General features: G+C 38.2%; 1 protein-coding gene across 1 annotated transcript in view; it reads right to left on the bottom strand.

The window, feature by feature from the left end:
* The window catches only part of Vps13b (vacuolar protein sorting 13 homolog B), a 408,041-nt gene that overhangs the window by 264,090 nt on the left and 127,956 nt on the right, over window positions 1-15,995 (bottom strand). The window contains exons 20-21 of the mRNA XM_051202586.1: window positions 6,995-7,104; window positions 3,704-3,848 (exon numbers count right to left, since the gene is read on the bottom strand). Of these exons, the coding sequence (XP_051058543.1) occupies window positions 3,704-3,848; window positions 6,995-7,104 (255 nt within the window). The remainder of the gene's footprint in view (window positions 1-3,703; window positions 3,849-6,994; window positions 7,105-15,995) is intronic.

The following is a 15,995-nucleotide window of genomic DNA, read 5'->3' as shown; positions in this document are numbered from 1 at the left end:
TGGTGTCACTTATTTTGCTTTTAATCGCATTATTAAAATTAGATAGTCAAAAAATTAATGCTATATAACCAACATCATTAACAGAAATTGGCAGTCTCGCCATTTAAAATTGTCCCTTAAAAGTGCACTGCCTATGACTAGAATGATTCCTTTATAATTTAAAGAAATTGTAGACTTTAGAATAACATGTTGAACTAATGAAATAAAAAGAAAAACATAAGGGAAGATGCCATATTTTGTCCTCATAGAAGAACTTCCTGTATGTGAAAAGTAAAGGGCTAATATCTTCATAAAATTATTCTCACGTCCTCTATAATGGCTCAAAAAAAAAAAAAAACAATATTTAGACTACGTAAGTACTTGTTTGAAAACTGCACGATACCTAAATTGATGACATGCATTCATTGTATCCCTGTCTCAGTGGAAAATGTCATTTTTCTAAATGTTAAATCCCAATTGCCTTCAGCTCCTCCATGTTGTTTCTTGGTATGTTACTGCCCCTTTTTACTTTTAACATCATAAGTGGTATATAAACAACTAAGATAATAAAATTTTAAGTAACAATTGCACAGTATTATGTTTGTGCGTTCATTGCAGATATTTTATCATTTTCTAAACACTGGGGAAATGCATCTGTCATGCCATTAGGAATTCCTAGACTGGGAGGACACAGACATTGCTGGAGAGTACAGGAAACCCTGTGCCGCAGTGCTGTTGATATGCTCCCTGCTTTTCAGCACATGCCCTACAGCCTGACGCTAAGATGGCTTACACAAGAATAAAAGAAGACACAGGCCACTTCTTGTTGGAAATGAAAAGTCAAATCAAACTCAGTGCTTTGATATCACCATGCTTTGGTCCTTGTCATCTAACTTGCTACACAATTCCATCAGAGACAAACTTGAGATTAACACTGCATCAGTGGCTAAAAATACAAAAATAACTCTGATAAGAATGAGGCATAAATCTTGAAGTTGTGGTATGAACCTGTAGTACAGGTGACTAAAGCAAGAGGATGGTTTGAAGTTAGACGTCATGCCTTGACAACAGAAAACAAAAACAAAAACAAAAACCAGAATGTAGATGCCATTCTTTGAGGAGTATTGCCAATTGAAAGAAATCACAGGGAAACATTGATAATAAGGAGTATGCAGTTAATAAAGCTGTGGGAATATTTCAATGTGATGCTGGGCACTCAGCTGCTCTACAAGTTTGAGCAGCCCCAATGTGCCGAAGTCCTTCTGGCACACCCGATGCGCCAATGTCACAGATCTATGAATTGGGGCAATGTTGGCCTATATGTCCCTTGCTATCTGCATGGTTTCCTTAAATATCTAGCAAAGAATTCTGCCTCTCTGTTCACTGCCAATGATTGCAAAGTGGCTTCTGCTGACTACATCGCAAAGCCCTGTGAATGTCTACTGACCACTCACTATTGTCTGGTATCTCTAAACACTTCTGTTTAGTCCTCTAATTGTATAATTGATGTTCTTTAAAACCGTCAATGTAAAACAGGGCTTATGTTTCAGTTTGTTTCCTGTTCTGTTGTAAACAAAATAAAAGGAGTGCCCGGCTCCTTTCCTCATTTCAAAGTTGCTACTAGTGTGTGCAGTAATTAGACAAAGAAGAAATTCAGTAGAACATTTTATTGCCTAGTTGACAACATTGCTTGAATGCTGGTGGTTCCATCCCATTGACACTACCCAGTTATCAAATATGTGTTAATGCTACATGATAAGATGCCCTGGTCCCTAGTGACAAAGGGTCAACTGAAGTACTATATATACCTGAGATCACACACATTTGTGCTCTTTTTTTTTTTTTTTTTTTTTTTTAAATTATGGTGCTTGACATAAACAGCCCATCCTGTGCAAATCCATCTTGTTGTTCCTCAGGCATTCATTCTATCTTTGCTCAAATTGTTGAAGGATGGTGATTTGTTTCCTGGTTTTTGTATGTTGAGTCTAACATGATAGAGGCAATGCATTATTGTGTAGCCACGGTTTTCTGAAAAGTTGATATTTTAGGAATTATATTTCAGATCTTAAATAAAATGTTTCTAAATTTCAAAGAAAAAAAAAAGGAAAAACAAGAGGCAGGGAGATCATTTCTCGATTGTATAGGCCAATTAAAAATGGTAGATATCTGTAAATGACCATTAATTATAAGTAACTTTCCAAAGTCATTAATTTATTATGCAATATTAATAGAATGATAACCAGGCACAGTAATATGGGTAGTGTGTGTTCAAAGAAATTTGATTTGACTTAAGGCCATCTCCTCGAGATGGGAACCCATACCCTGTTGACCCTAAAAAGGCCGGGACATGAGGCCTAGTGAACTTCCTGAGCCTGATTAAAGTTTGGCAATCAGTCTTTGGCCTGCAATATCCATATGGGAGTGACTTGGCAAGGCCTGCCTAAGACTGCCTCTACCTAGCTACTTTGGTGAAATTTCATTGGCTCATACACCTCACCCATCCTAATCGCTCCAACTTTCTCCTGCTACACTATATAAACACCTGCCTGAAGCCATAAAATGAGATCCTGCTTCAACAAGGTTCCCAACTCAATGTGGTTCTCTCTGGTAACCCACGAGTGGGGTGAGGTGGGGTGAGGTGGGGTGGGATGGGGTGGGGCGGAGGTGTGGGTTCTCGACACTCTCCATACCACTCAGCCCCAAGGAAGGACCAGTGGGACCAACTCTTCCACAGCCCTACCTGCCAGAGAATCCGGCAATACCCAACACTGCTTGGGTGAACAAGAACCAGAGACTAGAGAGCCCAGCAACTTAGGGTAAAACCAAACACTATTATTCCAATAACAGGAATAATTATAACACAGCAATAAAATGACTCCTAATAAAATTTTGCTTCACTTATAAATTATGGATCCACTGCCTTATTCAGCCATCAGAGAAGCTTCCTCCTACAGCAGATAGAAACAAATACAGAGACCCAAAGCCAGACTTTGGAACACTCATCCCTATACAAGATACCTCCATCAAAGACCTCTGGTCTGTTTCTGGTCCCTTTTCTTGGACTCTTTTCCTTCTGTTTGTTGTGCCCAATTGCATTGTGTTAGTTTTTTTTTATCTTTCTTATTTTATTATTAAATCTTAGAAGCTAGTTTTCTAATGAAAGACAGAAAAGGAGTGGATCCTCATAGGAGTAGAAGAGAGAGGGGAAACAGTAATTAGTATATGTTATATAAGAAAAATCTATTTTCAATTAAATGAAAAAGCAAACACTGTAAATTAACTAAAAGCTTTAAAAATCAAATTTTAAGATAAGAAAAATGTTTATTCTCAAGAAACAACATTATTACTACTATACTTGCCTCTCAAGAGAGACAAAAGTGGTAGGCACCTGAGAGAGAATGCAAAATTCACAAACAGAGCATTATACCCATGGTATTTAGCATCTATAAATCTTCAAGTACATTTACAAAACATAGGAGTCCTAAAACTAGGAAGAACTAAGAACAGAATCTTTCTAAAAGATAATAGCAATACCGCATTACATACCAATAACCGAAGGGGAAAATAATCAATGTGCTATTTATTATATTCTATAGAGAATAATAACTAATTATGTAGAACTTAATGAAACAATGGTAAAGATGTTAAATTTTTCTCCCTCAGTGATTAACACTATCTTCTGATAAAAACATGGAAAACTAATACCACTGTTCTTGACACATACCTGTGACTGTTTTTGTTTTTATAGGGCTGCTGGCATATTCTGAGGCTTGATATGACTGCTGCTTTGCCAATGGGGCACTTCCAACAGAGAGCTCCTCTTCTTTCCTTCTGTTAACTGACGGGACGAGAGGAACAGCCACCACAGGCTGAGGAGAGAAACACAAGGTAAAAATGAAATGACTATCTCTGTGAATCAATGGAGGTCAAAGACGACAACAAGAAAGACAGTATTTTTATAGCTGGGGTCTAGGCTTTGTTGAAAATCATACCATCTCTACTCTGCTTTCTGTCCTGTGTAAGGAATCCCCCTCAGGAAATACATTATAATACTACTAGAGGGTTTCCTCCACAACAGACAGAACCAGCCCTGCCTGTCTGTGAGTTCCAGATCTATGAACCCAAGTCAACTGTGGGTCAAGCATATTCAGGGCAGAAAGCAACAATACTGATTCCCTAAACCATATAGCAGAACAACTCCACACAGCATGTACACTGCATGAGGCATTATTATTGATACTCAAGTGTATGACAGGATGGTATTAGGTTGGTTGGGAATATTCTGTCATTGCACATAGGGACACAATCATCAATATTTTAGCTCCTGGAGCCAACAGTCTTTCAAGGATACAGAGAGACAATGGCACTTCATTTTTTCCAATAAAAATAATTAATACAGGAAAGTTTAATTTGTATGTTAATAAGAGGGAAGCAAAAGTAAACATAACAATACTGCAATAATAATTAAAGCTTACGAATCATTTATTTCTGATATTTTCTATACAATATTTCAGATGAAGGTTGACAGTTCTGTGTGAAAACCTATAAGGTTATAGGTTAGCATAGATTGTAATGAGAATTATAAACAATACTAGGAGATCAAATCAATGTGACTACTAGGAAACAATGTTATTGGGAGTGAGGGGATGACTACAGGTTACATGAAGACATCTTGCAAATTCTACTCTGTCTGAAGTGATGAGCACAGAGTAGCACCAAGCACTGGAAAGGGCTGGAAAGCATCATGCATACTGAACCCGCGTGCAGAGCTGGGCAATGAAGCAGCTGCTGCTTCTTTGTTCAATGACATCAAGTTTGATGTTACTGCCAGGGACATCCAGTAAAGCCTGACAGAATTTTGACCACAAAAAAGCACTTTTGCTGTAGAATCAAAGATCCATGCTGAACTGCAGGGAAAAGAATCATCAAATACTGAGCATTGGCCACAACTGAGGAGGAATGCAAGGCTGGGGAAACAAGAAATGACAGCTGTGGCAAGCTTGGTGTTTGGTATAAAGCAGTGTATGTGGCTGGCTGCAGTGTGATCCTCACAATGACAACAGTTTTGCAAATCATGGAAGCAGGAAACAGAAGGTAAATGGAAATTTATCCTGAGAGTAAGAAAAAAACTGAAAGTGAAAACAAATGTATTTCTGTGCCTGACTATAACAATATAGTTAAGATTATGTTAATCACATTTAAGACCTATTTAACACTTTCAGTACTTAAACAGGCATGGTGGCATATAGGCTGTGATTCAGCACTAGGGACATGAAAGCAGGAGAACTGAGTTCTAGGCCAATGGCCTAATAGACCCATCAATCGCTGCCCATCACTTATATACCTGAGAGAAATTCAAACACTCTGAGAATATAACCATATTAAGGATTAAAACAAGTATGTTTCTAAAACTAAGAAAACAATGACATGACTGCAGACTCTAGAGGAAAGTATGAAATATGTTAAGATTAACAGAAGTCACAGCAGTAGGCACCCCACAACGAAGAACAAAACCATCCTTTGGCAGACTGAACTTCAGTATGGTTGACATGGTACAATCCTAGAAACCCTACCAACACCACAGTGCAGCCAATGTTCTCAGATCCAGATCTGTTTGTAGCAGCTGCAGGCAGTTCCTTGTTGTCCTTCAAGATAGAGTCTCAGTTACCAGGACCGAGGACTCCAGACAAAAGCTTTAAGAACTGGGTTCTTATTTTTGTGCATTCCTATAAAAGTTTACTCCAGCCCAGAATCCTCTATGCTTTGAGTATCACTTCTTTGTCTTTGCCCAAATATTCAGGAAGAAACAAGCTTCCCTGTCAGCCTTGTTCCTATGTACACACTGTAACCTAGCCTATCTTCTCATGGGCCATCTGCTTATGAGAATTTCCTCTTGTCTTCATATCTTATTGGACACAGGCAAAGCCATGACTAAAATGGCCCTTTCAGTACCCTCTGATAGTCTCAAATGTACTAAATATTGTAGAGGGAGGGATGATTTTACTGATAACATTTTTATAACCTTGCTGTCTAGCAGGCAGTTACTTGTTCTTGAGTAAGACAGGAGAATGTGGTATAGAAATTAGGTGGAGATAAAGGAAATGGAGGCTCTCAGGAATAATGCTTGGGAGCTGTAATGCAGCTCGGAATGTGACAGAACATGTGCACAGCATGGGGCTACAGGGCTAACCCAACACCCAAACAACAGCAGCAAAATGTTCCTTGGATTGCACAGATTAACCTTACATCATTATAGAATTCAATGGTCTCCTACTAAATAACATTAGTTTATTACAGGAAAATGATAACAAAATTATCTCAAATAGAATAGTATGAAATTACAACTGTTCATGGGAAAATACAAGCCAGTATAACATACACCTGACCTCAAAACAAGAAAATTTTGCTATTTTCTAGCACTATTAGTGCAAACAAAATCCTCAGAGACATCATATCATTTAAAATGAGAACAGTAACAGTTTGTCAGAATTAACGCCAACATATCCTAACAGCATATTTCAATTAATGATTCTATTAATGACCTATTCTTCCTTTGTAATTTACATTCTGTTAAATGAATACATATCAGAACCATGTCAGTTTCTGTATGAACTATCACACTGCCAGGGTTAAAGTTGAAAGCAAATTTATTAAATAAATCCAAAGGTATAACATTAGGATGGCCCATTCTGATATTGCTAATATTTCTGCTTTATAAGCAACTATGTAGAAAGTTACTTTCAACAGTCAAACTACGTTGAACACAATTTCTTATAAAGTTACAAAACTTTGAAAGACATAAAATGGGTCCTAAAGAAATTCTAAAACATAAATAACAATAGCATCATCTAAGCCCAGTCACTAACAGCAGCATCATTTAAATCACTAACAGTAACAGCATCTAACTCTATAACATAACTGCAACACCTAATCTGAGTCATTAACATCATCATCTAAGTCAACAAACAGAAGAAATACTGGATTTGTTAAAATAAAAACATACAAAACCACTCACCTGTTGCATATGTCTACTTGTCCGTTTTTGTGGTTGATAGATGATCCATGTGAACAGTATGGGGTCAATGTTAACTGCTAATCCTTGTACACTACAAAGAAATACAGCACCTAAAATAAAAGATTTTAGAATTACTACAATTCCACATACAAAAATAACAAGCTTCAAGAGAGGAGAAAAATAATAAATACTGTCAGGATATACAGGACATCAAGCCTGTACTCGCTATAGGAAAGTAAAACAGTTCAAGCACCTTAGGAGAAAGCACAATATTGCTCTCTTTGTAAAGAATGTAGTTACAAATTATTTATTCCTAAATACAAGATAAACAAGACAAAACAAGCAAACAAACAAAAAATGACAGGAACAATTTGTCTCCTAAAAGGTAATTCTACAATAAATTATGAGAGAAATGGCTTAAGCCAAAAGAAAACTGCACTAGACAGAAACCCAACTCTAAGGGGAAAAAGAACCCAGCAGCAGAAAACAAATGCTGCTTTTAAAAGTAAATATACAAATAAAATGTGACTTCTAAATGTCATTCAGATTCCTTTTGTCTTTTCACAACAGAAACAATACAAAGTGGTGCTCATCTTTTGTGAGAGGTAAATGCAAAGCATGAAGACAGAGGGTAGAACTGAAGGGAAGCAGCATGGTTGGGAGGTCCTTTTACAACTACAGAGAGCTCATCAATGTTGCTGTCAAGTAGTTAGATAGAAATGCTTACTAAACACTACTATATGTAAAAATGAATTTATCTTTTTCCAAGTCCCCGGTTCCGCACATCCTTCATAACAGAGCCTTCCTAACTTGGTTCTCTCATTGACGATGATACTAAACATTATCTGGTTCACTTTGGTCACTGAAAACGCAGTTTTCTCAATGAAGGTAAGAATGTTGTCACTTATTAAAGATGACAGAGGTGCCATCGAGTGCTTTGGGAAATAAGCATGAAGGACAGCTGTGAAGGTGGTCCTCATAAAATCATAAGCAAGTTCAAACATCATGAGTCTTTCTATTTGCAATTGTTTTCTAACACATCACATTGTCAAAAGGTTGGTCCCCCCCCACACACACACACTGTACAACATTAATGACATATTTTCCTTGTCTTAAATTCAAAGTCAGACAATGTGAGTTGAACATATATTACTAGATGTGTGTGTGTGTGTGTGTGAGAGAGAGAGAGAGAGAGAGAGAGAGAGAGAGAGAGAGAGAGAGGAAGAGAGAGAAGAGAGGATAGAGAGGAGAGAGAGAGAATATATATTGCTTCCCTGCTGTTACTTTTGCCAAACAGTTCAAGATGTAATCTAACAGTGTTTTGGAAACTACAAAGTTAATAGTCAATCTTCTTGCATCTGACTCCAATTTTTTATCATTTTATATTATAATATAGTGACAGCATTTTAATCTTCATATATATATATATATATATATATATATATATATATGAATATGAAATTTCCCATGTCTGGGCAAAATTTCAAATGCACAGAATAAAATACTATATGCATATGTTTTCATTTATAGATTCATGTAGAAAGTCTAATAAAATTTTGTATGATTCTTCGTCTGTGCATATGTTCATGCGTGTGTACACATATATGGGTAAGATGTGCCCAGGTATGTAAAGGCCAAAGGTTGTACTGGGTATATTCCTCAATCATATTCCACCATATTTCTGGGACATTTCTCAGGACTTCATTTCTGCTAGACTCACTGGACATCAGACCCCAGGGATTGTTTTGTCTCCACCTACGCAGGACTGCATTTGCATGTAAGGGCCACCACAAGCTGCTTCTTGTATGGGTGCTAAGGATCCAAACTCATAACCCAATGCTAAAGTAGCAATCTTTTTAATATCCACTTACCCATCTATCTAGCTCATAAATATTTTATTGTGATGTTCTAAATTAACTAGAATAAATGTTGAGTCATCCACATTATATATCTGTAAGTCTTTAAGTTTCTGTGTACCAATAGGTATTTCAAATTATTCTTTCAAAATCATTGTAACAGAAGACAAGTGAAATGACACTATGTATTTTTTAAAATTATACAACATTTGATATTAAAATTTTTATTAATAGTAAATCCTTACTTCAAGAATTTTATGGTATTAACATCACAGCCTGGACCATCACATAAGAGCTAGTGGCACACATCACAGAACAGCCTCATAAGATTGATACTAACAAGACATTACTTTCCATTCCAACTGCAAGTTATTTATTTTAATCTTGCTAAATAATATGGCTGACCTTAAGTACAAGAACTCTAAAATTGTTATCCTTGGAACACAAAGCAGCAAGAAAAGGAAAAAAAAAAAAAAAACACTCCATTTCATTTTTTATTTGTCAAAAAGTAACCTGAATCAAATTTCCCACATGAACTAGTTATGATACCTAAGATAAAACTCCATCTTTACCTTTAATGTAGCCTACCTAATGGTGTTGGGGAATTAATAAAGCATCTGAGGATAATCAAGAATACTGCTGTTTTTACACTACCCAACACTTCTGCAGAACAGCATCATTGTGAAGTATACTGAGTAAAGAGAATGCTGACTTTTATCTAAAAGAGAGTCACATCTAGAAAATACATTAGTTAATAATAACAATTTAATTGACTCATCATGATGTTGGTGGATTTCTTTCTAAAAGACATAGGCAAAAATAAATTAATAAAGCATGATAACATTTATCCAAATTATAAGTATTGCAATATACAAATGGTATTTTATGTTTAATACTTTACCAGTAAAATCATTTTTCAAGTAAATGTATGAAAAGCCATCTCTGAGGACAGTCAATATGAAGCGCTTTGGTTTTCTCAATGTACCTAAGAGCCCTTGAATGTGAAACAAGTATTTCTCTGATGTGGTACACTCTGATGTGGTTAAAATTATCTGTACTGGAAATGTGGCTCTTCTGTAAATATATAATTTCACTACTGGGGAAAAGACAAAAGAATTGCATTTTATGAAATGACTGTTCAAATGAGTTTTCCTCTATGAAATATTTTTAGATGAGCGACTTGCAATTTATTACCTGCGACTCTGATATGGAAATACAGCAAGCTACAAGAGGGAAGTAGATATGCACCTACATGGTAGCTCTTCCCAATTACTATCAGACTCGCCTAATAGCTGTTCCGATTTTGAGACTATAGCCCAAAGTAAATGGCCAAGGTTATAAATTCTTTTAAAAAAAATTCAATAGCATTTAATATTATAATAAAACAAAAAAATTCAATATGTCATATCAATTAGAGTATTTCTGGAAGGGTCTATATTTACTGTCCCATAATACTGGATACCAAATGTGAATTAAAGCAACTCAAACAGAGTATGAGAGAACCATTCCATTCATGACCTCACAACAGATGTGGTTGCTCACACAAGATCAAGTCAGTCAACACACTTGCATGAAGTGGGAACAGACTCATGAGCCACACTGCTAACTGAGAATCTATAAACAGCTGGTGGCGTCTGGGAAGAGAGGGGCAGTTTTCTTTAAGGGTCTGGCTCCTAGTATGTAGACCACACTCAGTGAATGACCCCACACCTGGGGGAAAGGGAGGGGGACAGGGAGGAAGGGAGGGAGGAGGGGAAGGTGGAAGAGAGGGAGGGGGAGGGTTTGTGTGTGCGTGCATGTTTAGCACAAATTGAAGCTGACAGTATATTTCTTAAAGAGAAAACAATGCACAATTGGTAAATGTATTAGTAACTTTTTTATTGCTATGGCAAAAACCATGACCAAGGCAACTTACAATAGAAAGTATTTAATCTGGGTTTACAGCCCATGGCGGCAGAGCAAAGGCACAATGGCAGCAAATAGCTCACATCATTTAATATTACAGTAAATACATCAGTTCTTTCTTCTCTATCCTCCCACCAAAGCCTCCCATATACTATTCTCTATTCTCGTTCAAATTCATGGCCTCCTTATACATTAATTTTTATTGCATGCATATAATCACACACATGTAGATTCCTCAGTCTATATGATGTCATTCATATGCATGTCAGGAGTGATAGGTCAGTATCCATAGCAACTGGTGTACTCATCCCTGGAGAAGAGCTATTTTCCCCTTTTCAGCATTCCTTAGTTGCTTATAATTCTTTGTATGTGGATACGGTCTTGGTTCCTTGTACCCATACCCCTCATCCCACACCCAGGTCGGTCTACTTTGCCATGTCTGTTGATGATATCCTTGTTCAGCTCACGTTTAGGCAGTCACACTGGAAGATTTCATAGGTGTAACTTCTAACATACCTAGGAGACAAAGTCTCAAAAGTCAAAACCCCTTCATCCTCTGGCTCTTGCCACCTTTCACTCCTTCACAACGTTCCCTGTGCCCCGGCTATTGGGTTGTTTTGCTAGGACTAGGTACCACACTCTGCCTTTTGATTAGCTATGGTTTTCTGTAATGGTCTCCATCTAATGTAAAAAGAAGTTTCCCTGACAGGAGTGAGGTCTACCCTTATTTGTAGATATGAGGACAAATGTTTGGAATGTTGTTGGGAATTGCACTAGTTTAATAAGTAGTAATGGCAGATTCTCCTTTAAGAATTAATACACTAGGTTTCCAATAGTAAGCTGAGCCAGCCTTACATTTAAAGAGCTCACATCTTGATCGGTAAGCAGAGAAAGGCACATTGAGAATGGTGTCTTTTGAAACTTCAAAGTTTTTGCCTAGTGGTGCACTTCCCGATGTAAGCCTCCCCTCATCCACCAACTGGGGATCAAACATTCAAAAGCATGAGAACATAGGGGCATATCATTTAAACTACCACAGTGGAATAGGGAGATGGAGTGGATAGGACGAGTTAAGGAAGGAGTTGGGGATAAGTGTGATCAAATTTCATTGTCTGAAATTCACAACGAACTGATTCAAATACTTTTTACAATAAAGGCAAGGAGCTTGCCCAAGACAGATAAATATGACAACAGTAGACATAAATGATATTTAGAACCTCAGAATGGAATGAGCACCAGCCATGTCAGCGAGAACGAGGAGAACGACAATAGGTACCCAGCACCCAGCACTGCCCCTCCAGTGTCAAGAGGCCTAGGAAATCATGAGGAATCAGACCCACAGAGTTAAAGGGATCCAGAGAAGTAGGAAAACAAAGGGAAGACACACATGGGACAAAGTGCTCCAAACATGAAAAAAACTGCCAACTTGTTCAAATATTGCCACCAGAAGGGTAAAGTGAGGACTGAAAATGGCAAACTGAATAGATTTGCGATGTGAACAAGAGCAGCTTTGATGTGGAACAGAGAGAGGGGAGTTCAGAAACACAAAAGACATGACCATAGAGGGGATAGATGACACTTCTGAGACGTTTTTACATGAACGAATTAATAGAGTGTGGTATGTGGAAAGAACATGTGAAGTCCAGGGCAGTGCTGAGTTCTTAAGATGGCAGAGGAGGCTACACACCGTCAGCTGCTGAGGCTGATGAGAGGTGGGGGCTTGGACACTCCCAACCTAGAGGAAGACAGTGGCTACTGTTGTGTGCCCTTGAGGAGGAAGAAGAGCTGGGTAGGGCGTGCCAGCTTTAGACAGGAGCACAGCTATTCCACCCAAAGCAACAGGCATGAAGAACACCAGTGAGACATTCTCAAGTACTGAGAGCTAGCTGTGTGGGTGGGGCGAGGATGCTCGGTGACAGCTTCAGCTTTAGAGGCAAAGTCATCATCAGTAAAAATGGGTTTGGAAAGGCTGAGTTAATGGAGAGGGGAGGATCAGAAGAAGAATAAATGATTTAACTAAGTTCTTCACTATAAGAGACTCTCCCATAAAACCTTCTGAAAAAGCAGATTGTGATTTCAAAGTTCTGATGTGTGGTTTTGGACATTTCTAGCAAGAGTCCCAGATGTTCCACTCAACAGTGACTATAATTTGAGTTGGGAATGTGTGGGAAGTAGATGACCAATGTAAGGAAGAGGGCATTCTGCACAGTGGCATTCTGAGTGAATGTACATTGTTTGATGTGAGCTGAACACATAAAGGACCAAAGAAGGGAACCTACAGGAAACTAGCAAAGCCTTTCCTGTGGGTCAGGTTTGGAAAGGCAAAGCCACCTCTGTTCAAGTGCAGCTGTTTATTGGCCAGTGTGTGCAATTCCAGCTTCCTCCCCCAGGATGACTGCAGCCTAATAGGAACTCCTGTAAGACGTGCTTACACCTCCTCTCTTGGTTTTACCTAATAAAATGAGCTGGATCCTGGGAGTTGAGGTAGCTGGTGCAGCTCCATCAGAAAGTGCATAGCCCACCTGACCCCAGCTTTGCTCTACCCGTGCCTTTTGCCTTTCCTTCCCTTATTCCCTTGCTATCCCAAATCAGGTTTCCACACCCAAGCTGACTGATTACTGGAGTCAATGAACTTGCAAGATACAGGATGCTTAACAAGCAGCAGCCATCATCTACTTTTAGAGTAAGTTAAGACCATCCAAACTGACCTCAAAGACATACTGTCTTATGCACAATACTTTCTCTTTAAAAGGTTATTCTTATCATTATATTCAAATGCAAAAAGAAAGGATGGTAACTGATCCGTCCTATGATCTTCCTTCAGGATGTAAAATATAAATATTAACACATGTAAAATATTAGCTACTTCTCTACTTCATAGCCTTGACCACACTCATCCTAACAACACAAGGTGATAGGTTATATTTAAACTCTTTATAGATGTTAAAATTGAACTTAGAAAAATGAAATAGCATGTCTAAGACCATGAAAATTAATAATCCTGGAGAAGAGGATTCAAAATCAGGTCATTTGACTACAAAAATTGTACTTGTAGATGTTGCTCAATGAAATTATTTCTCTTTTACTATCTAATCTGCTGTCTGTAAACAATTCATTCTAAACAAATCTCCTTTTGCCCCACCCCTTAGGCTCTAAGTCACACTATCTCACCCACACTCTCTTTAGCCTCTTGCCCCCATCATTTTCTAGTTTTATCTCTCTCCATAGTATTTTCCAACCTCAACTGTTACGTATGCACCAGACCATGAGCATATGTTTCCCATAATAACTCAAAGGAATGATAGTAATTTTTTTTGAATTATAATAAAACACATGACAATGTCTATTTATTTTGAGTTAAAGTCTAAATTTAAACCATCTGTTATATTACAATTCTTATTTTTTTATATATGAAATTAGCTCAATTGAGATTGGTATATAAGGCAATGTGGTCAGTCACTATGGGTAACCAAACCATAAAACTGTGTTCTATTAGATTAGATAAAGCCTCCCCCAACCTACACCAAAGGTGACAACCTTCTCATAATGAAAGACTCCTTACACGAGCAGTAGTTTAGTTACTCTTCTGTTAATCACTCATGTAGGTAAAAAGGATGGAGTACAGATGGATAAGATGTGAGGACATGGACTCAGGGTTGCAAAAGGCATAGTGGATGAGGAAGAAGATGTCTACTGGTTCACACTGGTTTCATTTTTTTATCTAGTGAATATTCTTTCAAAACATGTGTCCTCGAGGACCTGTACCTGGAATTATAAGCCCCAGAACCAAATGCTATAGTGTCAGCCTTGCTGGTTCCAACTACCAGAGGAAATTCATCCACATTATTACTTTTCTATAGCTATATAGCCCTGGCTAACCTACAATACATCAGGCTGGCCTCAAATTCAGAGCTCCACTTGCCTCTGCCTCCCAAGCATTGAAATTAAAGGTGTGTGCATCTACATATGGTTGTTAGTTTTTCAATTACTGCCTTTGTTAATATTCTAGTTATGAAGTTTTTTGTGTGTTTAATAATTTCATTTGATCCTATTTCCTATAAAAGACTGTAACATGATGAGATTACATAAAGACTTAAAAAGAGCTCCTTCCTCAACTGCAACTTCAATTATCCAACTAGGTAAGCAGCCTATGAAGCAATCTTTCCAAAGACAGGCAGAGAGGAAGACTCTGTCCGGTGGGGAAAAGTGGGGGTGTCCTGTAAGCACACTCAGGGACTGAAACACTGCAGTGTCCAAGTGATGGGGACTAGCAGTGCACATGGCAATAAAGAAGGCCTTTTCACAAGGTCCTTGAGGACTTCCATATGCCTCAAGCAACATACCAAACAGCACGTTTTCTCCATTTGCTCTTCTCCTGGTACCCAAATTAGATAGTTCTACTCATTAGTTAGCCAGTCTGGTGTGGAAAAGGGTGTTGCTTATTAGTCTGATAACCTAAGGAGCTGTGAGGATCATTCTAAACACAAGCTATAAAGTTATCCTTCCCAAATCAGAGTGACTGGGATGGAGAGATGGTTCAGTCAGCGAGGTGCTCTCTATCAACATGGGACTGGAACTTGATCCCTGGCACTTAGGAAAAAGCTGGATGTGGTGGCATGGTACCTGTAATCCCGTGCTGGGCAGGCAGGAACTGAAGGACCCTGGGAATGTGCTGACTGGCTGGCCTAGCCTATGTGTTGAGGCCCAGAATACCCAACAAGAGGTTATGATTCAAAGGTCATGGTGGATGATTATTGAGAAACAGGACCTAACAGACACGGTGGCCTCCATGTCAGGTGCACAACACAGATATACATGTGCCTGCACAAGCCTGTGCACATAAACACATGTGTACATGAACATTTGTGCACACACACACACGCACGCACTTGCACAAACACACGTACATGTACACACACATACGCACACAGGCACACACACACCAGAGTGCTTTACATGTATAATGTAAGTACAATGATGTGGTTCACTGGTGGGAAATGCCATCTCTGGTGCTCTGCTGTAGTGGTTACGACCCTACCTTCCTTAACAGTTTAAAAAGAAATAAGCAAACTGTATTCTGTGAAACAACATCTGTTTTTACAGAGTCCGAAAACTGGGGAGGATTTGTTTAAATTTTTTTTTAAATAGCAAAAGAGCAATGTACAGCTTGAGGAACCATATGAAATTAAAACTAATCCCCATAAATAAAACTTTATTGGAATGCATACTATTAGTTTGCT

The sequence above is a fragment of the Phodopus roborovskii genome, unplaced genomic scaffold (assembly GCF_943737965.1).
Source record: "Phodopus roborovskii unplaced genomic scaffold, PHOROB, whole genome shotgun sequence".
In the NCBI taxonomy this organism is placed as follows: domain Eukaryota; kingdom Metazoa; phylum Chordata; class Mammalia; order Rodentia; family Cricetidae; genus Phodopus; species Phodopus roborovskii.
This window is presented reverse-complemented; position numbering and strand designations above follow the sequence as displayed.